This window comes from Geosmithia morbida (assembly GCF_012550715.1).
Source record: "Geosmithia morbida isolate 1262 chromosome Unknown scaffold_10, whole genome shotgun sequence".
Taxonomy (NCBI): Eukaryota; Fungi; Ascomycota; class Sordariomycetes; order Hypocreales; family Bionectriaceae; genus Geosmithia; species Geosmithia morbida.
Genome location: NW_023336197.1, coordinates 251524 through 279061, shown reverse-complemented (window position 1 = coordinate 279061; position 27538 = coordinate 251524). Strand labels below are relative to the sequence as shown.

General features: G+C 53.5%; 8 protein-coding genes across 8 annotated transcripts; 5 read left to right on the top strand and 3 right to left on the bottom strand.

Moving 5' to 3' along the window:
• Window positions 1–410: 410 nt before the first annotated feature.
• GMORB2_1581 (myosin I) lies at window positions 411–4259 on the top strand (the record flags this gene model as incomplete). Its single annotated transcript, XM_035463563.1, has 3 exons — window positions 411–413; window positions 498–3831; window positions 3943–4259. The coding sequence occupies 3 exons, from the start codon at window positions 411–413 to the stop codon at window positions 4257–4259; spliced, it is 3654 nt and encodes a 1217-aa protein (XP_035320394.1).
• Window positions 4260–4732: 473 nt separating this feature from the next.
• Window positions 4733–6055, bottom strand: GMORB2_1580 (palmitoyltransferase; the record flags this gene model as incomplete). The annotated part of the gene is made up of 1 exon (XM_035463562.1): window positions 4733–6055. The coding sequence occupies one exon, from the start codon at window positions 6053–6055 to the stop codon at window positions 4733–4735; it is 1323 nt and encodes a 440-aa protein (XP_035320393.1).
• A 1477-nt stretch (window positions 6056–7532) lies between these two features.
• On the top strand, window positions 7533–9626 carry GMORB2_1579 (Glycosyltransferase family 90 protein; the record flags this gene model as incomplete). The annotated part of the gene is made up of 1 exon (XM_035463561.1): window positions 7533–9626. The coding sequence occupies one exon, from the start codon at window positions 7533–7535 to the stop codon at window positions 9624–9626; it is 2094 nt and encodes a 697-aa protein (XP_035320392.1).
• Window positions 9627–13472: 3846 nt separating this feature from the next.
• GMORB2_1578 (uncharacterized protein) lies at window positions 13473–16583 on the top strand (the record flags this gene model as incomplete). Its single annotated transcript, XM_035463560.1, has 6 exons — window positions 13473–13506; window positions 13748–13776; window positions 14419–14577; window positions 14804–15109; window positions 15247–15917; window positions 15977–16583. The coding sequence occupies 6 exons, from the start codon at window positions 13473–13475 to the stop codon at window positions 16581–16583; spliced, it is 1806 nt and encodes a 601-aa protein (XP_035320391.1).
• A 1001-nt stretch (window positions 16584–17584) lies between these two features.
• On the top strand, window positions 17585–21088 carry GMORB2_1577 (AT hook; the record flags this gene model as incomplete). The annotated part of the gene is made up of 1 exon (XM_035463559.1): window positions 17585–21088. One exon carries the CDS (start codon window positions 17585–17587, stop codon window positions 21086–21088), a length of 3504 nt encoding a protein of 1167 aa, XP_035320390.1.
• Window positions 21089–21451: 363 nt separating this feature from the next.
• On the bottom strand, window positions 21452–21916 carry GMORB2_1576 (uncharacterized protein; the record flags this gene model as incomplete). The annotated part of the gene is made up of 1 exon (XM_035463558.1): window positions 21452–21916. One exon carries the CDS (start codon window positions 21914–21916, stop codon window positions 21452–21454), a length of 465 nt encoding a protein of 154 aa, XP_035320389.1.
• Window positions 21917–22973: 1057 nt separating this feature from the next.
• On the top strand, window positions 22974–24487 carry GMORB2_1575 (3-deoxy-7-phosphoheptulonate synthase; the record flags this gene model as incomplete). The annotated part of the gene is made up of 2 exons (XM_035463557.1): window positions 22974–23437; window positions 23536–24487. The coding sequence occupies 2 exons, from the start codon at window positions 22974–22976 to the stop codon at window positions 24485–24487; spliced, it is 1416 nt and encodes a 471-aa protein (XP_035320388.1).
• A 450-nt stretch (window positions 24488–24937) lies between these two features.
• GMORB2_1574 (glucose-6-phosphate 1-epimerase) lies at window positions 24938–25982 on the bottom strand (the record flags this gene model as incomplete). The annotated part of the gene is made up of 2 exons (XM_035463556.1): window positions 24938–25627; window positions 25725–25982. The coding sequence occupies 2 exons, from the start codon at window positions 25980–25982 to the stop codon at window positions 24938–24940; spliced, it is 948 nt and encodes a 315-aa protein (XP_035320387.1).
• Window positions 25983–27538: the final 1556 nt, after the last annotated feature.

Genomic DNA, 27538 nt, shown 5'->3' with positions numbered 1-27538 from the left:
AAGTTGGAGGGGGCTGGCCTTTTGTTTTTCCTAGCCGCCAGCTGCTACGTATGCGCATGAGGCTGTGCTGACTGACTGACATTTTGTTGCGGCGGAAAATTGTCGGCAATTTTCATCACCATCCATCCAGGCACTTCCATTCAGTAACGCCGCCACCAACTATTAGGTACCTACCCGTACATGTAGCCACCACCATCATCATCTGGGTTGCGACAGCATCGATTTGGCCCCATCTCTTTTCCCTATCTCTCAGAGGGTTGATTGACTTGGCTTGTCTTGCTTTTCCTTCCTTTACTACACCTTTCGTTCTCTTGCGGTGAGCTACCTAATGACAGAGTAACCTACGCCAACACTACGACCCTCTCTCCCCTCTCCACAATACCACCGCATACTCATCTCCGTATCCAACCATGGTAAGAAAGCCCCTCTCTCCTACCTCGCCGCGCGGGCACGCAAAAAAGTAACGGTTGCTGAGCATCTCCCCCCCGTGAATCTAGGGTATATCACGGCGTCCCAGAGATAAGTCGAGCCGGAACGCCCAGGCCGGGGCAGGAGGCGCTTCGGGCAGCGCAAAGCCCAAGAAGGCCACCTTTGAAACTAGCAAGAAGAAGGAGGTCGGTGTTTCCGACCTAACGTTGCTGAGCAAGGTCTCCAACGAAGCCATAAACGAGAACCTTAAGAAACGATTCGAAGGCGCCGAAATCTACACCTACATCGGCCATGTCCTGGTGTCGGTCAACCCCTTCCGCGACCTGGGCATCTACACCGACCAGGTCCTCGACAGCTACAGGGGCAAGAACCGTCTGGAGATGCCGCCCCATGTCTTCGCTATTGCCGAGTCGGCTTACTACAACATGAAGGCCTATAACGATAACCAGTGTGTCATCATTTCGGGCGAGTCGGGTGCCGGCAAGACCGAGGCCGCCAAGCGCATCATGCAGTACATTGCCAACGTCTCGGGCAGTGGCTCCGGCGATATTCAGCAGATCAAGGACATGGTGCTGGCCACCAACCCGCTGCTCGAGTCCTTTGGAAACGCCAAGACACTGAGGAACAACAACTCGTCCCGTTTCGGCAAGTACCTCCAGATCTACTTCAACGGCCAAGGCGAGCCGGTTGGTGCCGACATCAACAACTACCTTCTCGAAAAGTCACGAGTCGTCGGCCAGATTGCCAACGAGCGCAACTTTCACATCTTTTACCAGTTCACCAAGGGCGCCTCGCCGCAATACCAGCAGACCTTTGGTGTCCAGGGTCCCGAAACCTACGTCTACACGAGCCAATCCAAGTGTTTCGATGTTGACGGAATCGACGACCTGGCCGAATTTCAAGATACACTTAACGCCATGAAGATCATCGGTGTAACCCAGCCCGAGCAGGACAGTATCTTCCGCATGCTGGCTGCCGTTTTGTGGATTGGCAATATCCAATTCCGCGAGGACGATGGCGGTTATGCTGAGGTCGTGGACAGGTCTGTCGTCGACTTTGCCGCCTATCTTCTCGAGGTAACACCCGACCAGCTCATCCAAGGCATCACCATCCGTATCCTGACACCTCGAAGTGGTGAAGTCATTGAGTCCCCAGCCAACCCTGCCCAGGCCTCAGCCACCCGGGATGCACTATCCAAGGCCATTTACAGCAACCTCTTTGACTGGATCGTCAGCCGCATCAACAAGTCCCTCAAGTCGCGTCAGTCCACGTCTAACACGATTGGCATCCTGGATATCTACGGGTTCGAAATATTCGAGAAGAACAGTTTCGAGCAGCTCTGCATCAACTATGTCAACGAGAAGCTCCAGCAAATATTCATCCAGCTCACTCTCAAGACAGAGCAGGAAGAGTATGCGAGGGAGCAGATCGAGTGGAAGCCTATCAAGTACTTTGACAACAAGGTCGTGTGCGAGCTCATTGAGCAGGTCCGACCCCCGGGTGTCTTCTCGGCCATGAAGGACGCTACCAAGACAGCCCACGCCGATCCCGCCGCCTGCGACCGTACCTTTATGCAGACTGTCAACTCTATGTCGCACGCTCACTTGACACCACGTCAAGGAAACTTCATTATTAAACATTATGCCGGCGACGTGTCCTACACTGTTGACGGAATCACGGATAAGAACAAGGACCAGCTTCTCAAAGGTCTTCTGAACCTCGTCGAGCATAGCGGCAACAGCTTTGTCCACACTTTGTTCCCTCAGCAGGTTGATCAAGACAACCGGAAGCAGCCCCCTTCCGCTGGCGACCGTATCCGCACGTCCGCCAATGCTCTTGTCGACACCTTGATGAAATGCCAGCCGTCGTACATTCGTACCATCAAGCCCAACGAGAACAAGTCGCCTACCGAATATAACGGCCCCAATGTTCTTCACCAGATCAAGTACCTTGGCCTGCAGGAAAACGTCCGTATCCGTCGTGCTGGTTTTGCCTACCGCCAGTCGTTCGATAAGTTCGTGGATCGATTCTTCCTCCTGTCTCCAGCGACATCGTACGCTGGTGAGTACACCTGGGACGGTTCGTACGAGGAAGCTACCAAACAGATCCTCAAGGATACGAGCATCCCCAAGGAGGAGTGGCAGATGGGTGTCACTAAGGCATTTATCAAGTCCCCGGAAACCCTTTTCGCCCTCGAGCACATGAGGGACAGGTACTGGCACAACATGGCCACCAGAATCCAGCGCATGTGGAGGGCCTACCTGGCCTACCGTGCCGAGTCTGCTACTCGGATCCAGCGCTTCTGGCGTAAGAAGCGCACTGGCGCTGAATTCCTGCAGCTTCGCGACCAGGGACACCGTGTCCTTGGCAATCGCAAGGAGCGACGACGTATGAGTCTGCTCGGCTCTAGAAGGTTCCTGGGTGACTACTTGGGTGTCAATGCCTTGGGAGGGTTCGGTGCGCAGATTCACAAGGCAGCCAATATCGGATCCAACGAGAGAGCTGTCTTTTCGTGTCGTGCCGAGATTTTGGAGGCCAAGTTTGGCAGGTCCAGCAAGCCTACTCCTAGAATAATTGTTGTGACTGGCAGCAAGTTTTACATCATCTCTCAGGCGTTGGTGAACGGGCAGCCTACGATTTCCGTTGACAAGGCTGTTCCCCTGGGTGCTATCAAGTACATAAGTACCTCGACGGCCCGCGATGACTGGTTCTCTCTGGGCATCGGGTCCCAGCAGGAACCTGACCCTCTGATGAACTGTGTTTTCAAGACGGAGATGTTCACGCAGATGAAGCAGGTGATGCCTGCCGGCTTCAACCTCAAAATTTCCGACATGATTGAATACGCCAAGAAACCCGGCAAGATGCAGCAGGTCAAAGTCCTGAAGGACTCCCAAATGCCAGCTGACTTCTACAAAAGCGGAGCTGTCCACACTCAGCAGGGGGAGCCCCCTTCATCTGTGTCCAAACCGACGCCCAAGGCCAAGCCTGTGCCACCCAAGCCCATCACCCGCGGCAAGCTGATCAAGCCCGGGGGTCCCAACGGACGCCCGTCCAGGCTGACGGGCAACCGAACTGCCAAGCCCAGACCTGGGGCCAACAATGTGCGAAGTACTCTTCAGCCTCCAGCTGCCCTCAGTTCTGGCCCCAGTCCTGCAGCTAGCAGCCCTGCCATCGCAAAGCCGACGCCGACGCCGATTGCCGCCCAGACTTCTTCTGCCTCTATTCCTAGTCACACAAGGAATCAGAACAGCATCACAAGAGCGCCGCCGCCTCCTCCTCCGCCTCCTGCGGGCCCGCCGAAAATCATGGCTAAGGTTCTATATGATTTTGCCGGTCAGAGAGACAATGAGCTATCGATCGTCGCCGGCCAGATAATTGAGATCGTGCAGAAGGAAGACAATGGTACGTCAAGAAACCACTTCCGCCCTCCCCCCCCCCCCAAAAAAAAAAGAAGGAAGGAAAGAAAGGACAGAACACAAGAAGAGACACACCGGAAACTAACTTTCTACATAGGATGGTGGCTGGGCAAGACGGATGCCGGCCAGGCTTGGGTGCCAGCCGCCTACGTGGAAGAACAGGCCCGTCCCCCGCCCGTCAAATCTAAGCCTGCACCTCCAGCGCCCCCTGCCAAGCGACCCGCCGCTGCCCAGAAGCCTGCCGACCTTCAGCAGCGAGACTCAGGAATGAGCCTTAATGGGGTCAATGGAAGTTCATCGGACACGAGTCGCAGCACCACGCCGCAGGGCAGCCTGGGTGGCAGTCTAGCGGATGCCCTCCTGGCGAGAAAGAATGCCATGCAGAAGCAAAAGGACGACGATGACGACTGGTAAATGAGAATGATCGCGCGAGAAAAACAAGAGCTTCGAACGCTGTCTTTGTCCTGAAACCAGTCTTCCTTTCTCCCCTTTTTTTCGATTAAATTTTCTTTCTGCCTTGCTCGAACCATTATTCGTTCAGTTCCTGTTGCGCAGTCGCGGAAAGGGAGGGCAAAATTCTTATTCTTTTCTATAGAGATTTATTCTTGATGCCGTCATGTTGTTCCTCGGAGCTTTTTACTATGCCTTTCAAGCGCTCTGGTTTATTATAAAATTGAATAGGAAAAAAGGCAGATTTGCTTGAGGACGGGAGCAAAGGGGGCGGAATATGATGATTTCTATTGGATTTTTTGGTCGCTTCTTCTACTTTTTTTTCAACTACTCGAGAATATCACAGATATATATCTACACAAGTTTTCTTGTCAAGTATTTTACGTATTACTAAATGTTCAATTCTTCGCATTCGTAGATATTCTCCGCCTCATACATCATTCTTGCGTTGTTGCTTCATACTGGAAACCTTTGCGGCGCCGTATGAGTTCTGCGAGGGGGATGTTGTCGTCGGCCAGGTCCTCTGCCTCTTCATCTACGCCATAATCGCGCAGACGTTCGCCATCCGAGTTGGTCCAGCCTGGGGCTCCATCAAAGCCACGATTATCATCGTTATCGCTGTGGTCGTCATCGTCACTATCGCTGCCATTTACAAATTCAAAGTTGCTGTCCACCTCTTCTAGCTCGGCCACTAATTTCTTCCTCCGCTCCAGGTCCTGCTCCTGTCGCTGCCTGAAGGCTTCTTTCCTCTCTTCAGGACCTATATCCAGCTCTTTTAGCTCGGCTGCGTAGTCCCTTCTGGCACCGGGCCACGTGCGGTTGGCGCGTCGAATCTTCTCCGGATCTAGGGGCGGCCACATGCCCTTCATGCGATTGAACCCATTCTCCTCCCATGTCCATCCGCTACCAGTGCCATCCTCGCCTATCTTGGGGTTGCTGGCAAAGGGGAAGAACCACCAAAGGATGTTGCTGGTGCCCATAGCCTGTGCCATGTTTGCAAAGAAGCCAATGTCGTAAGGGAACTCGATCTTCTCGAAGCGAATTGGTTTCCCGTTGGGCCCAGTAATGTCCCACCAGTCACGACCGCCGCGCTCGGCGATAGCCTCGTGGCGGTCTACCTCCCATCCTTCAATAGTGGTCTGATTCGTCAACCAGGACTTAGCTGTGGTTACCAGCATGATGAAGAGGGCGACTGATGTGAAGAAGCCCACGACTGAAATAGCAGACAGGGAAACAAGAGCCAGGAGACTGGGACCCAGATACGACGGTAGGTTTCGCGACTCCCATAGCGGGTAGAAGCGCTGGAATAGCAGGTAGCCCATCATCCACAGGGAAAGGTTGGCGTAGATAAGGAAGCGGATGAAGTGGGGGAACGTGGTCATGGAGACGCAATTATTGGTCCAGGGGCAGTGGTGGTCCATCTTGGGGATGCATCGCTGGCAGTGACGGCAGTGATGGGCGCGCGGAGGCTTCGGGGCCTCACACTTGCTGCACCACTGCTTCTTGTCATCGACCTCAAGGACTCGGTCCGCGAAGACATAGCGGCCGGGATCAACGGAGACGGTCTTGAAGTAGGTGTAGTATAAGGCGGCAAGTAAGATGTTGAAGGTAATCGTCTCCTTGCGCGAGGGAGGGCCGGGATCGAGCGTTGTCGAGTAGTGGAAAAGATACTGCGAGAAGAAGCCGAGAAAAGTTATCAACAGACATACGGCTGGGACGGCGATATACTGCATAAGAGGGGCATCGCCTAATCCTGCCATGATGGCAAATGGTTGGGGGGGGGATATCAGGGCATAGGATGGCGCGAAGACAGACAGGGGAGCGAATATCGGATGGTAAAAGTTTTAAGACGATGTTATATGAACGAATACGAATACTCGTATAATACAACGTAAAACGTCTTGGCCGAGGGAGAGCTATTCACAGCCCCAATGGGGGAGCTCTAACGTGCGCGTACCTGCCCTACATTCATTCAAATACGAGATCCATGACACGTAGTTAGCGCCTTAGTCATCCGCGCGGCGCCCCTGGACAGCCCCAGAGGGAGCATGCATCATCCAAGCCAAAGCTGTCCGGGTGTGAAACCTACAGACATCCCTAAAATCAATTCTTCTCTATTAAAGGAAGGGAGCCTCGTTGAAATATCTTGAATCTGTCGTGCTGGCGTAATGATTGGATGATCCGTCACTTATACTTTGTGTTGTCAGCCCCGTTGGGGAAATTCTTGGCGCTATGCGATCCGTCGAAGCCGCCAATATTGCGTCAGTTGGGTGAGTGAAAGTGAAAGCTGGGGAGATCGCGTCGATTTGAACAGGTGTCTGACGGGAGAATAGGACCCTCATATCCCTGATATATCTATTAAAGTCTTTTGAGGGCCTTCCATACTCTGGTAAGTCGCGTTTTGAACTTGCTGCCTCGCTTCGTAGCCGCATCCTTTGAAGTGGCCTGCTAACCCTAAACTTCGCCTTAGGACGCCCCCAGCTCTTTGCGCCCCTGGCGTTTCTTTTCACGGGATGTACATTCTTTGCAGCAGAGTGGCTCGCAGAATGGTACAGAGGACCCGTTGGCCCTCTCTCAATTTCCCGGCGCCCGTTGGACGACACTGAGCTCGACGATGCTGGTCACCATGGCCCAGACAGTGGTGCCGGTGCCACCCTGCCGAGGCGGCCCAGACGTTACCCTTTGCTCATTCTAGTCACTTGCATTGTCGCGCGTCTGGAGATCCTCAACAGGGTGACTTATCACCAACAGTGTGCCGGCGCTGGCATGGAGGTGAGGATAAACAAATGACATACGGGTGTCGACTACAACAGTGTTGCTAATGGGTATGATCATTGTCAGTCGTTTCTGTGCATACTTCTCTTTGCCTATGAAGTATTCTCTTCTCGCCGTAGATACGTTTTCCCAATACCAGCAGAGCCAGACGACCCGTGGCGGTCGGTTTTCGACGATCTTCACGACTGGTTCAGCGGTCCTCGCGTCTCCATGCTCATCGCTGCGACGGGCGTGCTTCTCATATCCCTCGGTACCTCTTATTCATCTGGCCGGGTGATCCGGTCTACCTATGTTTGCTTTGAACCCTTGGATAGCAGAACGTGGACCGTACTGCTTCAATTCGTCGGCTTATGCTTGGACGTGGCCATTACCATACAGCTTTGGAGGGTTCTGACATGGACCCAGACCATGGAGGCACGTCTCCGGACTTTGGGAGTGGTACTCATTTCCTCCTCCCTAACCATGGGGGCCGTTTTTGTGGTTACTGCCATGTTTGGGGGAGCCAGCCGTCCCGATTCCTTCTTGGAGGCTCCTTACGGCATTTTCATTTTGCTTGACAGCGTCTTCTTTGCTATATTCTTGTTCTCCGTGACCATGTGGCTCTGCTTGACGTCACCACTGGTTCCGTCGACGGTCATCACCATCCTGGCCAGCTTGTGGAACTCCATATGGAACGCCTCAAACTACGGTGATTGGGGCCATTTTTCTAGCCTCCCCGTTGTTGCTCCTGTTTGGATTGTCGCGGGCGGCAGTGTACTTTTCAGTTTCTTCCACGGAATGAGATATATTTTGTTTATGAAGCGTGCCGTTTTCATTTCCGTTCTTGTCGGGGTTGCTCTGGCCATTTCATTCAGAGTATCGAGAACCGCACCGCTGTCATACCCCAGACACCCTATCAGCGACCTGATTTACAAAGCTCAGATTGCGCACGACCATTGGGTCAAAGAAGCAACAGTCAGCAGCAATATTAGGGCAGGCGCTCACATCTACCAGCAGCGCCATGACGGAAGGCTGCCTCCTCCAAACTTCGATGCATGGTACGAGTACGCCCAGGGAGCCACCATTATCGACACGTTTGAACAAATTGATGAGGACCTCTCGCCATTCTGGAGCTATCCGCCCGAGGTTCTGCGAGAGAGGGCGGAAGCTATGACTTCAATTCCTGGGGTATTCGCCATCATAATCAGAAATGGAAAGGTCACGTACAGCGATGCTGGAAACAGAGAGGAGCAGCGGGGATTACAAGAGCTCTCGGAAACAATCAGCAAGTTCTCAAAGCACCTGCCAGACATGACTATTCCGATCAACCTCGGCCCGTCGCCACGAGTCCTTCCTGTATGGGAAGAGACATACGGCCAAGGCCAAGGGCGCTTCGGGTGGGGTGCTGGCCCTTCCAAGAGGTGGCTACCGGATATGGCAGAGGGGCATCTCGACCCTCGGGAAGTTGGCCTCGAGCTTGACGCCGCACGGTCATCCGGAGCCCTGTCTCCCTTCAGATTCCGTAATATGCTCATCAACGCCTGCGCACCCAACTCGAAGAGCAGGAAGAAGATGATGTGGGACTTTGCGGCTCTGTGTCCAGACTGCGTCGAGCGTCACTCAAAACACGAATTCCTGGTCAGCTGGAACAATTCCATGGAAATTTGTGAACAGCCGGACCTGTTGAATCTCCATGAAATGTTCCTGACAAGTTCGGATATTGATCCGATTCAGGATCTGGGCCCTCTATTCAGCTTCTCCAAAACAGACGCCTTCGGCGATATACTTATTCCTCTCCCCGGGCCGACTCTCGGAGGGGGTGAACCGGACATAAAATGGGAGTTCAAGAGACGCTACGATTCTCTCTTCTGGAGAGGCAACATTGGGCACCAAGACGGTAACGGGCAAGTGCTACGTGCCAGCCCAAAGTATCGGCTGCTGCACCTTTTACTGGACCCGGGCTCTCACGAAGAGGTCGTCGTAGTACGGGCGGGCCGTGGCCGGGACGTCAATGAGTTTGGGTACGAAGCGATGCCAGCATCAGAGGCAAACAGCCTGCTGTCATTTGATGTGGGCATGAATGGTCTATCGGAGTGTTCGGGTTACCATTGCGAGATTGTTAGGCAAGCGTTTGAAGCCATGGACGACAACCAAGAGCCGCTCGAGTACCGCTATGTGCTACTCGTAGATGAGAAGACGAGCAAGCCGGAGCAGCTGATGCGGGCGATTCGTTCAAAGAGCATGCCAATGGTGTCGACCATCTTCCGGTCGTGGTACACAGAACGCCTTCGACCGTACCTCCACCTCGTGCCCATCGACATGAGATTTCACGGACTACACACGACATATCTCTACTTTACCGAGTCGGCCAACCAGGTCAAGTATAACAAAGTAAGCTCAGGTCCTGGCCAAGTGGGAAGCCGGGATGACGGCGAGTGGATCGCACTGCAGGGCCAGAAGTGGGCGGAAAAAGCTATCGGTGAGAAGGATATGGAAGCATATCTCTTCCGGCTTCTATTAGAATGGGGCCGGCTGATTCACAACGACAGAGATAACATTGGATTTCGGGCTAAGTAAAACTGTCGAGTATTAAATAGACGAGTACGGGCAAGGGAAGGGTGAGGCGTCATTGCGCGGATTACATGTATGGAGGACATCTACATTGAAGGAACTGTACCAACAAGTATTATAAAATAACGACTTAGTATTATGACTTATCACCAGTTTGATTGCATAGACCCAGAGATGCGTGTATGGTAGATGATACATTGGCGGGACAGAAGAGTGGGAGCATTGAAAACCCGATGAAAATAGTATTACGACGCCGTAATGAGGGTCTTGCATACGGCCCTCTTTTTTTCGGGAGAAATTTTTTTCCTTCCTTTTAATTTTCTCTTTTCGGGAGGGGTTTGCGGCTCTCATCTGTCCCTGTTCTTTGGCGGACTATTATAATCATGTGGCTGTTATTATTTCGACGCACAGGCCCATCCATCTGCCTTCTTTCCTTGGTTGGTTGGTTGGGGTTCCCGGGACTTGTTCTAGTAGGCCCGCATTATCAGATGGACTTTTGTGCCTTTGCTCAGGAAAGACAAAAGATGTGCTCTGCATCATATGTTACGGGTACTCGTAAGTGCTGCCTGTCAGGGATGACATGGACGGAGAGGAGGGGGTTCGATCATCCATGTCTCTTGTCCCTAGCAGTCTGTCGTCTGTGCAGAACATGGGTATCCTTTGCGGAAGTATCTACAGTATGCGCGTATATAATATGTATGTGTACTCGTACGAGTAGACGTAATATGCGTTGATTAATACCACCCTGGTATTTAATGCCAACTACCTAGTATTACTATTACTACAAACTAGTAACAGTCTAGTGATTCAACACCCCTTGTGCATAACAACACGTTTTTATACTCATACGAAAAGGTTCTGATAATGTTATATTATATCTCGGTCTGTCTTGTCTCTCCATCTGATTTACTCCGTACGGGATAGAGATCGAGAGAGAACGGGTCCATGCGAGTACAAGGAAGCGAGTCTATCGGGTCGGGTCGGATGCCGCTCCGAAGGGGATATGGTACGCGCATGCAGCTCTACCATATATTACCGTAGTGGTCGTAGCAAAGGATTCAGTGAGTACTGGTGATATTACATTGGTCGTATTGCGGCACTGCAGAATGTGTGTACTATATTATATCACGGAGTATACGGAGAAATATAAAAAGAAAAACATGCATATTAACTACGAAGTATTTCGCTGCGTAGCGTGGTATTACCCCGAGCCCGCAACTGGCAATGGATGACCTTCGATCCTTTGCAATAAACTGACGTACGTCCCGCCAAGAACACCATGGCTTCCCCCGGAGAAAGCAAAGGCGTCTATTGGACCTTGTTAGACCACCCGGGTACGCGACCCCCGTCCTGGATGGCACACGAGGACGGGCTTGTCTGCATGGACGGATGGTGACGTCTTTCCGGTCCCTTCTTCATCCTAAGCAGTATATTGCATGAGGCTAATCACTGCGGGAAAAAAGGCCGGGGTAGGAGGGAAGGAAGGAGGGGGGGGGGGGGGGGGGGGGGGGGGGGGGGGGGGGCGATGCGAAGAAGGTCAAAGAGGCCGACTACTAGTCGATTTTTGAGAAAGATAGAGGGAGAGAACCTCCTTAAAAAGGAGAGGAGGAGGCAAAGCGTGAAAGGAGAAGGGGGTGTCTCAGATGACGGCGTCAACAAGATGGACAAGGACTTGTGAGAGGACTGATTGTTACTCTCCCCAAGTTTGTTGACTGTACGAGTGTGCACGGGCTCAATGCCAAATGTTCAAGTGTATATTATAGTCTCGTGCGTGCGCACGTCTTGCCCTTTTGTCTCGCCTGACTCCCATCATCCATCGTTCCTCTCTTTGCTAGGCAGAACAGAACAGAGCAGATGGGAATATCATATACATGCATGAAGCCGAGATTGCGATGGCGGGCTCGCGGGTACGGACTCTGGGAGAGACCCTCCTCACCTACCTGTACGAGTACTCGTAAACAAGCCAACCCCCACTCCCTGACGGTTCGACTCATCCACGCACCTACATCAACATCGGCGTCGGCGTCGGCGTTTTCGCTACTCTTCACTCACCCCTGCCTCACCTTGTAAGAGGCTGAGATCATCAGAAAGGAAGGAGGGATCATGGCCTTGGCTTCGATCCTTGACACGGTCCCAGAAATGTCTGTCCCATGCCTGTCTGTCCGTCTGTCACGATAACACGCATACACAACCAATGTAAGACGGGCCGTGAGCTCCGGGGAAGGTGACGCTCGTAGAATAACGGAACTGGTCGCTGATGTTGCAGTCGGTAGGATATAATACCACGCACTGCGCGCGCCTTAGTAGAGATGAATCAGTAGTAGCACTAGTACCTACTACTACCCATACTGTGATGCGGAGGTTAGATACGACGGGCGGCGCGTGCTAACCGCTGGTGATGCTAGTGATGATGCAGAACAATGGGCCAGGTCGTCACCGGGTTTGGAAAAATTGGAGGGGAAAAAAGGGCTTTTCCGAACCCCCCCGCACCTCACCGACGATGCACTAGACTTTCTCTTTTTTTTTCTTCTTCTTTTCTTTTTTTCGTCTCTCAATGATCTCCACTTCCCCACTACATCCGCCAACTAAAGCCATGATCCATGAACCCGACTGGATTTCCCTTTGTCCTTGTCTCTACCCCTCTTATGACTCGTGCCTGTCTTTCTATCTATCTCTTGCTTTTCTTTTCTTTTTCTTTCGCCAGTTTGTCTTTATCTGCTCTTTTTCATTGTGCGGAAAGTTGGGGGCCTTTTTTTGTTTTTTTGTTGTGGTTGTTTGCCTTTCTATTATACTATGCTACGATGCGTCAGAGAGCGACAACATCAACTCATAGTCACTCCGTACATGCGTATGTAATGGATGTTCTCTCTCTCTCCCTCTCTCTCTGTTTCTCTCTCTCTCTCTCTTTTTCTTTTTCTTTCTCTCTCTCTCTCTCTCTCATCTGACAACTGTCCACACCCTTTTACGGATCCCCTCCCATGCAGGCATCCACTCGTCTCCATGTACATGTACGGAGCACATTACCACTCCTACGACCTATCGCAACCTTTCTTCGTCGTCTGCTCTCCGTCCAGTCGAGGCCTCGGTCTCTTGGTAATGCTGTAAAATCTAACAAGTCCTCGTCATTCGTCCCTAGACCGGGTGCAACTGGGCAGATTTGATGCCCAGCTGTGCATCCCCGGCTCTCTCATGACTACATCTGTTGACGTCGTAATGCCACGAGTGCTGCGTATGCGGACTTGAGAAACATTGAATTCTACCCCTGCCATGTCCTCTGCTCTGGAGGAGACCGGGTATACATGGTCCGTAGTACGTTAGCACCGTTATCACTGACTATTACTGGGAGGGAAGCAGTGCCAAGAAGAAAAGCGGAGAGTACTCGTACTGAACTGCAACACGACTCTCGTTGACTCGTCCAATTAATTGTTCACCCGTCATCTCCTACTACTTCCTCCTAGCTCCTTCTCCTCCGAAACTTATATGGCTCTCATCTATATTCCATCTTCAAATCACCTATCCACCTTCATACTCTCCGTCTCACCGTTTTGCCGCATGTCTCTCGTTCTTCTCCCTCCCTCATTTCTTGCCTTGACATCTGGATATCCCTCTCTTGATACCTACATGTATGATTCCGATACCTTTGTCCCCATCTCTCGGACCCTCTCCAACTTCTTGTGTCGATTCCAGGCCACAAGGTGGGCCCCCTCACCACTACCACCACCACCAACAACAACAACAACAACAAGTCTCTGTTATTTCTTCCTTACTATAATTATTATTACTAGGACTCTGACTAGATCAGTCCCAGAAATAGACCTACATATACATGTCCCAAGGTACATAAAAGTATACATGTACCTCAATCTTGGCCTTGTCGCCGCCGTATGTTCGTGTCTGCCTCGTACCTTGCAATGCGCTGCTGCCTCTCTCTCTCTCTCTCTCTCTCTTGCTTTCTCTCTTTCGCTCGCTCTGCCTTGCTCATCGTCGTCTTACTCCTCCCGTAACTCTATTACCGGACCTTATATTCGGGCTGTCTTTGCTCACATCTCTGGTCGCTCTGCCTCCATTCCTAGCCGTCCCTCTTCTTCTGCTCTCCCCCCTCTTGTCCCCTCCCCACCCACCCCCAGACGACTTCTGGGCGCCGCCCGAGTTTCGTGTATGAGAAGAGTGCACGTACTCGTACCCACCCAACAACATACCCACCCCTGCCTCACATATTATTCACTTACCAGCGCCAGTTGTACCTGACCTCTCTTTTTTTCTCTCCCGTCTCCGCCCAGGCTCTTCTTTTGGGCGCTTGGCTCGCGGCTGTGCTGTTGTGTGCTTTCCCATGGGCTTACATCTTTGCTATCGGGTCGGCGGCTTCTCCTGCCCTCTCTGTTTTCTCACCTCCCACTCCGCATGATAGAGATTGTCAGGATGGCATAGGCTTCAACCTTGTCGAATTTTGTTTTTCTGTCTTGTGTGTGTGCGTGTGTGTGCTTGTGCGTGTGCGTGTGCGTGTGCGCGCGCGTGTGTGTGTGTGCGCGCGCGTGTGTGTGTGTGCGCGCGCTGCCGTCTTTCTTTTTGTTTCCTTGTTCCCTTTTCCCTTTTGTGTTGGTCCCTCACCTTCCCCCACCTATCCCGTCACCCCTCCTTCTGTTCGAGGGAAGGACAACCCTGCAGGGCCCTCGCCCGTCTTGGCACCCCTCCATCCTTTTCGGCAGGCTGCGCGTGCGCCCATCTTCGGAAATCTGCCGTCAGAGAGAGAGAGAGAGAGAGAGAGAGAGAGAGAGAAAGTCATGGAGTCTGTACACAGGCTAGCCGATGCTCCGGCGAACACTTCTGCTCCTCTAACCACTTCTCCCTTGGTGGCGACATCGTCGCCGACCCCGGCCTCGGCTCCGGCCCCGGCCCCGGCACCCGGAGCCGGTCCCCGATCTCCGTCGCCACTCAGAGCCTCTACTCCAGCCGAGACGTCTCTGGCCGCTCTCGCCGCTCACCATCATTCGCCTCCGCCTCCGCAACTTCACCATCATACGCATCACCACCACCTTAATCATCTTAATCATCTTAATCCTCCTTTCCCGTCTGTTCCGGGCCCTCTTCCTCGGCCAGATGAGCCGTCAGCTCGCAGGCCTACACCGACTTCTACTGGGTCCACCATCGCTGCCACGCCTCCATCATCCTCTTCCTTCGCCCAGCCCATCATCGCCTCGCCATCGAGGAAGGACGCGAACCCCTCACCGTCGCCATCGTTACCCGCCAACCTTGCCCAGGCAGCTGGTGCCACCCTGGTCTCGGGAGAGACCAACACCACATCGTACAGTGCCGACACCTCTCCTCCATTGCACCAGTCCATCTTCTATTCCAAGGATGGTATCGACGTCTCTAACAGCCGTCGAACCAGCAGGAGACGTACCGGCCCCTTGTCCCAGCAGTCCAGGGAGCGCGCTGCCTTGATTCGCAAGCTCGGTGCCTGCAATGACTGCCGCCGTAGACGAGTGGCTGTAAGTGAAAACGGCATATTCTGGCCTCATCCTCCTCCTCCTCCTCCTCCTCCACCTCCTCGAACGATGCCCTCTCCTCCGTATCATCATCACCCGCCTGTCCCGCTAACATACGTTTCCGCCTTCTCGATCTCAAGTGCCACCCGAGTCACCATAATATGACTTGGGAGGATGTCGTCAACAAGTACCACAGATCTCACAGCCCAACCGTGCACGACATTGCGCCTCCGCTTGCGCCGGCTCGGCCCCTGAGCCCGGCCACTACCGCCCACAGTGCCGTGCAGCACATGCATAATGCCCAGACCACGCACGAGACCAGTGAGATGGACATCGACTCGAATGCGCCTCAGAATTACCCCGGGAGGCCACCCTTGAGTGAAGCGCGCCATCGTACCCCCTTACCGTCGGGGCCGCGCCTCGAACAATCGCTGTCCCTGCCCAGTATCGAGAGCCTCAAGAATGAACTCCAGTCCAACGCGTCCCGCATGTTGTCCACATCGTGCCGCAGCCGCTACACGGCCGCCCATGTTCTACTGTTGTTTTGGCAGGACGACGAGAGCGACATATTGACCACTGTTGTCCCCGACGCTGTCAAGGAGCTGGCTAGTGTTCTGGACAACCACTACCACTTCACCGTGCAGACCAAGCCCATACCCTTGTCATCAGACACCGCGCGAAGCCCGTGGCGGTGGCTGTCACGGGAGCTCAACGCCTTTTCTGAGGAACGCGACCACCGGGATGTCCTGAAAATTGTCTACTACGCGGGACATAGCTATCTCGATGGCAACCGTGAGATGGTCCTGGCAAGGTTTGTATTCCACGGAGACCCCCTAGTGTTATCGAGGTCCTATTGCTAATTGTCCATAGATCCAAGGACTCCCATAAAGCAACGACGATAAGATGGAATGGCATCCAGCAGATCCTAGAGGAGGCCTGCGCCGACACCCTTCTCATCATGGACTCCGCCTACTACCCGTCATCCAAGATGGTCCGCCAGACGGGCGTCCTGGAGCTCATCACGGCGGCCACCTCGGCCGAGCACCATGAGGCTTTGGGCCCCTACGCATTCACGAGAACCCTCGCGGAGCTCATGCGTACTCGTGCCACCCGGCTCAACCCACTGTCCGCCGCAGAGGTCCACTCGATTCTCTTCTCTAGTTACTCTACCATTGTCCGGGATCGGAACCCCGAGAGGGAGAGGATTACCAGCTTCCCGGCGCCGTTTCACACTCTAATGTCTGGAAACTCCAGGCTGCCCTCCATCTTCCTCTCACCGCTGTCTGCTTCCCAGCAGGTCAACAGCCCTCTTCGGAGCAGTCTCTCCACGCCCGACGGCTGTCCCCTCCTGCACATGTCCATCCGCCTGGCCGATGACAACGTCGACGTGGACAGCTGGAATGAATGGTTACGTCTGATGCCTGAGGGTGTCAAGGACGTCAAGGTGGAAGGTCCCTTTCGAACTCCCTTTCGATGAGTTGAGCTGGTGTTGATTTGACACCATGCTGACCATATTTTTGCCTTTCCTCTTTGGCCTATCGCTTCCTCCCTGGTTTATAGCCGCATTTCCGCATATTCCATCATTCTTACATATCAACCTGCAAGATGGTATTGCAAGTTGTAACTGGCCATTACCTTTCTCATACGTCCTGGTCTGAAATATCAGCCACTCCATACTACACACATCTGAGACACCAGCAGGGCATATGAGCGGGGCGATTCATCCTCGGGGTTAGCATATCAGCTCTTTGATTTTTCATTTAGTGCTTGCGTTTTTTTTTTTTTTTTTGACGACTTATATGATCGGCTCCTTTTTTTCTCTCTATCTCTCCTTTGTCGTTCTTGCATTCAAAAAGGGAAGGGTGGGAGTGAGCGAAGCATGGGGGTTGCATAAGGGTTCAGGGATGTGGTATTTTGTGCAGGTCAGAACACATTCGACAAGAACTTGAAGCATTCGGAGCATATTGCAGGACGTGATACTGAAAACCAGTAAGAGACATCAAAGAGAGCTTACATTCATGACGTAAAGTACAAGAACTAGGTACGTGTATCTAGGACCGCCTGCATAGTAGCTCTAGATCCCGACCCATACTCCTGTTGTCCTCTCTCTTTCCATCTTGCATGGTGTGAATATGCAGAATCAATGCGGCCATACATGATAATATCAGGATCGAAATTTAGGAAAGAGATTCTAGTGACGATTTCTTGGTAAATAAAGCGTGGGAGTGAACCTATCAGCATATCAGACGTGACGAGGGACGACCCCAGGTCACATTATGGAGCTCGCCTGTCCAGTTGCCCGGCAACATATGCCCCCACACTGCACGACCACAACAAACACGACCCACGCAAGGAACTCACTCTTTCCCTCTTGACATCCAGCTTTGATACAAATGGCAGCTTGATACCCATTTGTTCTTGAATACTCATACTAAACCCTCCCCCATCATCGAAGAGAATCGGCACGACTCACACACAATGGATTCGTCGCCCAAGCGAGTGACGCGTGCCCGGGCTGCAGCTAAGGCTACCGAGCCCGCGGTGAGGACGACTCGCATAGTCACGGCCGCCGCCAAGGCTAGAACAGCACCGGCTTCTGCTGCCCCTGCTGCCGCTGCTCCCACGAGGTCTACAGCCGCTAAGCGCAAGGCGAGGGCCGACGACTCGGACGACGAGCAGGACGTCCCGCAAGGTACACGCAACAGGAAGACAGCCAGGACACGCCTCCGCAGCAACACTCCTGCTGAGGAGCCTCCCAAGACAACAGTACGCGGTCGGCCGGCAAAGAAGCAGGCTACCGAGGCCTCCAAGGCCCAAGCCTCTGCTGCCGTCCTGCCGACCAGGACCACTCGAGCAGTAGCAGCCAGATCCCAGCCTGAGCCGGCTAGGAGAACAACGACGCGTTCCCGGTCTTCTGCAACCGCCGCGACCGCCTCCTCTGCCGCTGCGGCAAAGCCCCCGGTGCGCAAGACGGTAAAGTTCCAGGACACAGGCAAGGAGAATGTTGCTCCTGGAGCTAAGAAGGAGCCTGTCGCCACCGCCACAACCACGGGAGGCATTCGTGGACGTCCCGCACGCCGGGGTGGCAGCACTACGGCAGTCCGGAGCACAAGGAAGCCCGCCACTCAGGCCGCAAGCAAGTCGGAGGACAAAAAAGAGAAGAAGAAGCCTCTCAGCCCTAGAAAGGTGACGCAGGTTCCCATGCAGCGTGCCAATGAGTCTGAAGATGAGCTGGCTGGTGACGACAACGACGATAACGATGACGAACCGAAGCCCTTGATGATGAGCCCCATCAGGCCCCCATTGAGCAGTGCCAAGTCGAGCAGTGCCTCCAACGAAAGCGTCCACAACGAGCAGGATGACGACTCAACAGTAACGATCAACAATGCCATCCTCAACGCGCCTGACCTAGGTGCCATCACCTTTGGCTCGCCCCCCCGGCGCGCGCCTGCCTTACCTGCCAAAGACACCATGAGGTCCCCGGCCCGCAAAATCGGCGCCATCCCCTTACCAGGCTCTGCGCTCAAGCCGGCTGTTAACATCACTGGCGGCGCGTCAGACCATATCTCCTCCCCATCAAAGAGCGCTTTCCTTCACTCTCCTGCCAAACGTCCGCCTTCCCCCATCAAAGCCCTCGCCTTCCCCTCTCCTTCCAAGACACAGCAGACACCATCATCGGTAAAGAGGTCATTCCTGCACTCACCAGCTAAACGGGCTATGCCCGGTCTGAAGCCCCTGGTAGAAAACCTCCGGAGGGAACATGCTGCTGAGATCATCGCATCTCCGCAGATGAAACCCCTTGCCGTATCGACACCAGGTCAGGGAGCGGTCAAGACACCGTCTGAGAGGCTTCTTATGGATGGCCAGTCTGGAGACCTTCATAATGATGAGGATGACATCGAGGAGGGAGATGATGACGAGCCCTTCAAGGAGCCCATGGAGAAGATCAAGTTTCCCGGACGTCTTTCTGCTGTGATGCCTCGAGAGGTCGACGATGACGTGCATATGGAGGAGGTTAAGCAGCCAGTGGAAGACGTTGTTACCGACAACCAAGCCTCGATTAGGGAGGACGAAGGCGAGGCTTGTGGAGAGGCCGACGCTTCTTCCCAGTCACTGGATCTGGTCCAGGTCGCAGATGAGGCCGGCGAGCCTGTACACACAGAACCAGAGGTTCAAGATGAGATCTGCGTAGATACCGGTGACTTGGCTTCCAGCGACGGATCGCCGTCGGCGGAAGCTGTTGAGCAGCACCAAGACCCCCGATACCAGCTCCGCCGGAAGGACCTCAACCCTTGCCATGACATGGACTCCGAGGTGGAAAGCGAGACGGCGTCACCTGCCAAGAGCCACTCGGACACGCCCACACGATCTTTCTCTAAGAGCAACTGTCGCAGGTCGACCATCGGCTTCACTTCCCTCACTGAGCAGTTTGGCTTGTGGTCTACAACAAGCCCTACCAAGGAGCCCAGTGTTGGCCCGCAGGCACAGTCTGTTACTACGCCGGTGGTTGAGGAGCCTTCTCAGAGTCATTTCTTTGATGACGAGATGCAATCCCGTTCGGAGCCCAGGGTCTACGACAAAACGGAGGAGGAGCCTGCCAGGGGAATGCATGATGAGTCTTCGTCCACGGACGAGGTGTCCTGGAACGATGAGGACGTTGCTTTTTCTCAGGAGGCAGAAGACATATCTCGTATGACGCCACAGCAAGCTGATAGGAGCTTCCAGCACCAGTCCCACGATGACAGTCTCTCAGACGCCAGCCAGGAGTACGGTGACGAGAATGAAGCACCGCCCATGATGGAAGAGCCTGTTCCCGTAACTCCCGAACGTCCTCAGAGGGTGCCGGCCTTCTTCCCCCACACCACGACGAAGGTGCCGCTGAAGCCAGCCGACAACTCCACCCCAAGCCCCCTCAAGAAGCAGAGCTTTAGCATGTCCCGTGTCAGTTCGCGTCGCACATCACTAGGTGTCCCCAACATTGCTGCGACGGCCAACTCGCTATCGCCGTCAAAGAGAAGAAGGCCTAGGACCCCTCGGAAGGTATCGGCACCTCCTGCCACGCCATCTACGCCTATGCCCAAGACACCCAATACGGACGACGACTCTGTTTCGACTCTCGGCACCCCCGGATTCACGCGCCCCGACCTTGACCGCAACCTCCTCCGTGGCGCTGTTGTGTTTGTGGAGGCGCGCACGAGCGACGGCGGCGACGCCAGCGGGCTCTTTACAGATCTCCTCAAGCAGATGGGTGCTCGGTGCAGGAAGACGTGGAACTGGAACCCCAGGGACTCGGCTACCGGCGATGCCGGGTCCGATAAGATTGGCATCACGCACGTCGTGTACAAGGATGGCCGACCGCAGACACTGGAAAAGGTGCGCCGCTCTCGCGGCCTCGTGCAGTGCGTCGGAGTGAGCTGGGTGCTTGACTGCGAGCGCGAAAACGAGTGGCTCGACGAGGCTCCCTACTGCGTCGACTCCAGCCTCCATGCGCACAGCGGGCGTCGGAGGAAGAGCATGGAGCCCAAGGTTCTGGGAAACATGAACGGAACGCTGTATGACAGCGGCTCCAGAAGTAGCCGCCGGGAGAGCTCGGCATGGATGCACACCCCCTCGGACCAGGACGCGGAGGAACAGCAGGACGACGATGACATTGACTGGTCCAAGTACATCCTCACGCCTGTCCCCAAGACTCCCGCGCCCGAGGCCATTGCCAAGTATGCAGCTGAGCTCCCCGAGACACCTGGCAATGAAGACGATGACGAAGACGGCACGTGCATGTCGCCCACGATGGAGGCCCTAGTCACCAAGACGTGCCCGCCTCCCAAGAAGATGCTGTCTGTCCAGGACATGGGTGTGTCCCGCAGTCTGTTTGGCCGCGAAAGCCAGGATGAGCAAGTTGTCAAGAGGCTACTAGCGGCTAAGCGTAAGAGTCTGCAGTTTGCGCCCAAGATTGCCAGTCCCTTGTCCAAGACTTGGAATTAGACGTATTGTGTTTTTGGGGAAAGAGGAGCCATAAGTTTGAATGTGGTCATCGGTCAATCACCGAATGTGTCCTTTTTTTCTTGTTTGTTTTGTTTGCGGTACATACTCTCATTCGTTTTTTAAGTCAGCAGCACTGGGTGAACAGAACATAAACCAGGCGTTTTTATGATGGGTTCTATTTATTGTTTCTTCTTCCCCGAGCTTCTCAAATATGTGATTCTGAGCTCTTGGTAGTATACATGGATAGTATTGGGGGCGGATAGCATGCTGTTTAATTATGGGGAACGTGGTATTTAATTAAGACTGAATCAAGACGCTCGAAATAAGAAACTCAAGCAGAGAGAGAGAGACAAGAAAGGGATCTCAACCAGCGGTGGTGACGTAGGCTCTCAGGGCGGCAACGGCATCGCCGTCGTACTCCCTGAGGAACTCGGTAGCCCTCAGCTTCGACATCTCGAGCTCCTGAACAAGGAGGGTGACGTCGGCGGGGTCAAGCTTGACATTCTTGCGGGGGGCCGCAGGAGCAGGGCCATTCTTTTGCCCCCGGGGCTTGCTCGCGGCGAAAGCGGAAGCGCCGGCGCCGGTGCCAGTGACCTTTTCTAGGTTCTTCATAGCCTGCCTGACGGCTTCCTGGTCGACGTTGCTTCGCGAGGAAGGCGGGGATGAGGAGGCGTCGGTGGTGGTCGGTCGGGCGTCGTCGTCGAGGCTGGCCATGGCCGAGGCGGCCTTGCGCTCCTGGGCGGACTTGGCGGCCGTGGGGGGCACGTCGTCTTCTACATCACCGGTTGTGGCACCCTCCTCGACCTTTGAGGGTTGCTTGTCAGTCATTTTCGATCCGTTTTCTTCGAGGTTCGTGGTTCTTGGAGAGTGCTGTGGCGGCGGTGACGGGGTGAGGGAAAGTTGAGCTGAGGTGAGGCAATGACGATGGGATTCAGCTTGGCGGGACCGAAGGGCGGGGCAGTATTTGCCGGAGACATGGACGGTGAGCTACGTTGTTCAGGTAGCTGTGCACCGCACTGCAAGCATTATCACAGTATGTATTACATTCTCTGGACAGACAGGTGCGTCCTTTAGGGGTTTCATTTGTACGGTAGCCTTGCTATTTTCTTAGTACGTACGACCTGCGATACATCTCGCTTTATTGCCTTAGTATTGCCCTCTTCCTCTTTCCGTTTATTACGGCGGAGCAGAATTACGGAGCAGCAGAAAAACAGAGACTCGTACGTCACAATTCAGTCCTATCATTGGTTTAATAACTGACGTGGCCCCACCTGCCAAATTCGGTTCAACAGTATTAAAAAAAGTTCAAAAGACGCGCAAAATGAACAGAAGACAAACAGAAGAGCATGATGAGTCAATTACTAGCCTGGATAGAAGAACAAGGACGGGAGAAAATTATCTGATAAGATAGATTTTTGTATTCATTGATTCAAGTCTATGCATACTTTTGATAAATTTCCCATATAGATCCCACGTGGACGGATTTTAAATGTCGTGCACACAAGTAAGCAGTGCCAAGGACGCTCGGTTTTGCTCGTACGAAAAGCGCAAAACTTTTACTTGATGAGGAGCCACGTTGTACGAGCACGTTCGGGTCATCGTACTACTACTGTAAGAAAGAGGAGAAGGTCTGTTTGAGTCACACTAACTTCTCCTCTGCTTCATCCTACTTTCAGGAGTACGGGGGAAAATATCTCGCACAAGTTGTGCAGTCATCAGTATTCGTCCCTTTCAATCCCTCCTCCTCCTCCTCCTCCTCTGATACCCACAACTTATAGGGTCCTCATTTGCTACGTCATTCTATGCCCCTCCAACCGCCCTCCTTTTCATACTCTCATCCCTCTCTCATTACACATTCCTACACGCAACACAACACGATCAGACAATGTCTCAACCAGCTTGGGACCCGTCAACATGGCGCACGAAGCCCATCAAGCAGGCCCCCGCCTACCCTGACCCGGACAAGCTCACCAGTGCCGTCGACGAACTCTCGCGCATGCCCCCCATTGTCCACCCCACGGAGATTCAGCGCCTCAAGGCTCACCTGGCCGACGTGGCCGCGGGCAATGCCTTCCTCCTCCAAGGGGGCGACTGTGCCGAGCTCTTCGACTACTGCCGCCAGGATGCCATTGAGTCCAAGATCAAGCTGCTCTTGCAGATGAGCCTGGTCCTCATCTGGGGGTCCAACAAGCGCATCGTCCGTATCGGCCGCATGGCAGGCCAGTATGCCAAGCCGCGCTCCAGCCCCAATGAGATCCTGAACGGGAAGGAGGTCCCTAGCTTCCGCGGTGACATTCTTAATGGGTTTGCCGAGGACCAGCGTGAGCTTGACCCCCAGAGGCTGATCAAGTATGTTCTATAACCCAACCCAACCCAACCCCTTTATTTTCCTGCCAAACGCCTTGCTAGCCGCATAATGAAGCTGACCTTTTTTCTGTGATACAAAGAGCTTATCACTACTCGGCTGCTACCCTCAACTACATCCGTTCCAGCATCTCTTCGGGCATCGCCGATCTTCATCGTCCGCTAGACTGGGGCCTGGGACACGTGCGCGACCCAGCCCTCAAGGACAAGTACTCGGCCATTGCCACGAGCATCCAGCAGACGCTGCGTTTCCTGCAGGTTATCGATTCGCGCCAGACGGGTCTCGAGTCTGTCGAGCTCTTCACTAGCCACGAGGGTCTCCTTCTCGAGTATGAGCAGGCCCTGACACGTCTGCTTGAGAAGCCATCGACTGCCAGCCCCTCCACCGCCAGCAAGCCGGCTTCGCCCTCGCCGGACGCCCGGAGAACGACGCGCGAGTACTACGACACGTCGGCTCACTTCGTCTGGATCGGCGACCGCACGCGTCAGATTGACCACGCCCACGTCGAGTTCTTCCGCGGCATCGCCAACCCCATCGGCGTCAAGGTGGGACCCACTACGCCGGTCTCGGACCTCCTCGAACTCCTGCGCACCCTCAATCCGGACCGCGAGCCGGGAAAGATCACGCTCATCACCCGCTACGGTGCTGACCGCGTTGCCGAGTTGCTGCCCCAGCACATCCGTGCCGTCGAGGGCTCCGAGTACCGCCGCTGCGTCGTCTGGCAGTGTGATCCCATGCACGGAAACACCCTCTCTACTCCAGCGGGCATCAAGACCCGCCGCTTCAACGACATCTACTCCGAGCTGCAGGACACTCTGCGCATCCACAACGAGGAGGGTAGCTACCTCGGTGGTGTCCACCTCGAACTCACCGGTGATGCTGTCACTGAGTGTCTCGGTGGCAGCGAGGGGCTCGACGAGGACGACCTCTCGACAAACTACACTTCCTTCTGTGATCCGCGTCTCAACGAAAAGCAGGCCCTCGAGCTAGCCTTTTTGGTTGCTGACCATCTCGCGCAAGAGAACAAGAGTTGATGGCTTGATATGGAAATAAGATTATAGCTCGTTTTCTTTTTGTCCCGGCGTATTCTATGACGCTATCATGTGGCCACGTGGAAGTTCCTTGAGCATTATAAAAAAGAAGAAGGAGAAGGATGATTTAGTAGACATTTTTAGAGGGTGTATTTGGTGAAGCAGTTCTCCCTCTTCATCCGATTGAACACACACATCCTCGCTTCATTTCTCCTCCGGTCATGTTCATATTCATGATCATGCCCATGACCTCACCACCGACGATGCACACATGTACCATGGCATGCAACCAGCACCAAGAACCAAGTACGCCTCGATATATATAAGGGCTTCTATACTGTAACAAATTATAGAGAAACGGGAGAGCAAAGACGGAGAAAAAGAGAGACTCAAAGAATCCATGCATTTCTTTCCATGGTATTACTAGTAGTATTCACTATCTACTCCACCACATTAGATGAGGTAAATAGTCTGAGCAGCTTGGTAGACGTCGCCCTTCTCGAGCGTCTGCCACTTGGTGACACTTCCGGGCTCGACGCAGACCATGCGCTTCCAGTCGCCCTTGGGGGCAAAGTCAGCCATGCCGTTGGACTTGTCGATCCAAGGGTTGAAGATGACCGCGTCGTCGAGGTTGTCGCGGATGATGCGGAACTTGGGCTTTCCGGCTTCGCTGATGACGAGGGGGTTCGAGGCACCCTTGATGGGGGTGTAAACGCTGTCGGTCTCGCCGGCGAAGGTGACGGGGCCTGAGGACTGAGTCTTGGTCTTGGCCGAGTCGACCTTGTCGATGTAGGGAGAGTCCTCAACGCCCGCGACGGAGACAGACTCGATGTCGGCGACACGGAAGTAATTGTGCAGCAGGGTCTGGAACTCGAAGGGTTGGTCGCCGTCGTTTGTGATAACGAGGGTCGTGTTGAGGTTGTCACGGTCGAGAGTGACGCTGTACACAAGGCCAAACGAGTAGGGCCACTGCTTGCGCGTGGACTCGTCCAGTGTCTCGGAGGACAGGCCAAAGTCGAGCTTCACACCCGCCGTTGTAGTGCCCTCGGTCGTCGACTTTCCGAGGAACTCCCACCGCGAGTTGCGCGCGAAGCCGTGTTGGGGGAGACTGCCTACGGCATGACCGGCGTCTGTGCCAAAGACCTGGGGGGTAAAGACGGAACAAAAGAGTCAGCCACACAGGGTTCTGTCTCTGTCAGGGAGGGGGGTGGTACGAAGGGAAATGGCTAAAAGGCATTACCGGAAAGACAATAGGGATACCACCGCGCGCGGCACCGGAGCCGTCAAGTTTGGCCGCTTCGCTGAGCCACAGCTTCTCGTCACCCGCGGCATCCTTCCAGCTGAGAACCGTGGCACCGTGGAGGAGAACTTCGATCGACTCGCCGGTCGGGAGTGTCGCCTTGACACGAGAGTTTCCATCCGAGATGGTCACCTGGGCCTGGGGGGGTAGACCGGGCGTGGCGGCCAGGGCGGAAGGCTTGTTTGCGCGGTCGACCATTTTGTCTGTTTCGTGATGTTATTGAGGGAAGCTCGGAGGTTTCAGTATCGACGTGGGGAGCACGAATATTTCGTAAAGGAGAGATATAGAAAGAGGGAAAGAGAGAAAAATATCTCTTTGTAGAATGATGTCAAGTTGATTGCGGGGTTATGCCACGTCCAAGTGAGCAAAGTAAGGGTTCCGAAGAGAGAGGATATATGATAAATATATATATATATATGCTCAATATTTAGATAAAGGAAAAGGTCACGGGTGGGAGAGAGAAAATTGCGTATATGGTTTTATATTAGAATGAACGGAGCTCCTTAAAACTCAAGAATTTCGAACGGATCTAGGTGAAGCTGTTACTCAAGGTGTCAAGGGGGGTCAAGGGTCTCGGCCGTCACGGATGGCGGGGTATCGCCGTATCATAATTAGTTCCCCTCCTCGCGATTTTTGTTGATGTTAATATGTGCAAGGATTAACTTCGGTAAAACATGGGTCTGAATCGGGTGGGACTATCCGGTTTCGAACCGAGCAATTCTTGAGGACAAGAGAAAAACAAAACGTTAAAATAGTAGCTTTATTGTAGTATTGAGCGGCTTGATATGTGTTGTTGTTCTATGAGAGATTATTCCATGCTAGTCACGTTACTGGTGCGTGATTTCGAGCCCTTGACTCTTGTCGGATCGGAACAGTGTTCCCTCCGACAATTTACCCTGCTACCAATGCATGTACAGTCTATAAGCCTTTTTTTTAAAAAAAGAAAAAAAAAAAAAGTTAATAATAATAATAAAAATTACTGCAACAGGGACTGGGAGGAGATTGCAGTTGAGAGTATGATGGACAATGTTGTAGTCGAATACATTTGAAGGAAGCATTACCCGCCACGTTATGGCGGGTGTGTGTGTATTGATTGTAGTGTCCTCTGTAGTAATATGATACAGGTACTAATAATATGGTCCTAGATCAGCTATTCTTGTATGGAGGCAAGAGCGCTTTACAAGTATTATTACATTATGTACTTGTGCCACCGTTCGACGTCATGACTTATGATTCTGTTCTTGCCCTTTCTAGGATAGCAATTCTGGGCTTTCTCAGCGAGCCACGAAGAAACGCATCCGAGGTTATGCAAGAAACGAATATTGTTGCTCGGAGTGTTCGACGCTTCTCAGAGATTCAATACCGAATGCTTATCGTTACACTCTATTACTCTATGCTTGTTGTTCCGAAGGGTTGTGTGTTAGGACCCATTCGGGGAATTGTACAGAAGTAGGGCGAAAGCCACATAAATAGCCATCGGCCCTGATCCCATTGAGGACGAGGACAACGAGTAATACACATATACTTGCCACTGGTATGTTCACTACGTTCTTCTACCTCTCCACTACTCAGCAGATCTTGTCACTTAGCTCGCTACCCTCTACCCCAAGCAAACTCGTTGTCTGACAGGTCGCCACTGGGCTGAGTGAAATACGTGAATTATGTGAATTACGCTGGCCGACTTTAGGTGAATATGCAACATTTACAATATTCTAGTATAGGTTTTTTGTCTCCGCTTGAGTGTCCGGCCCCGC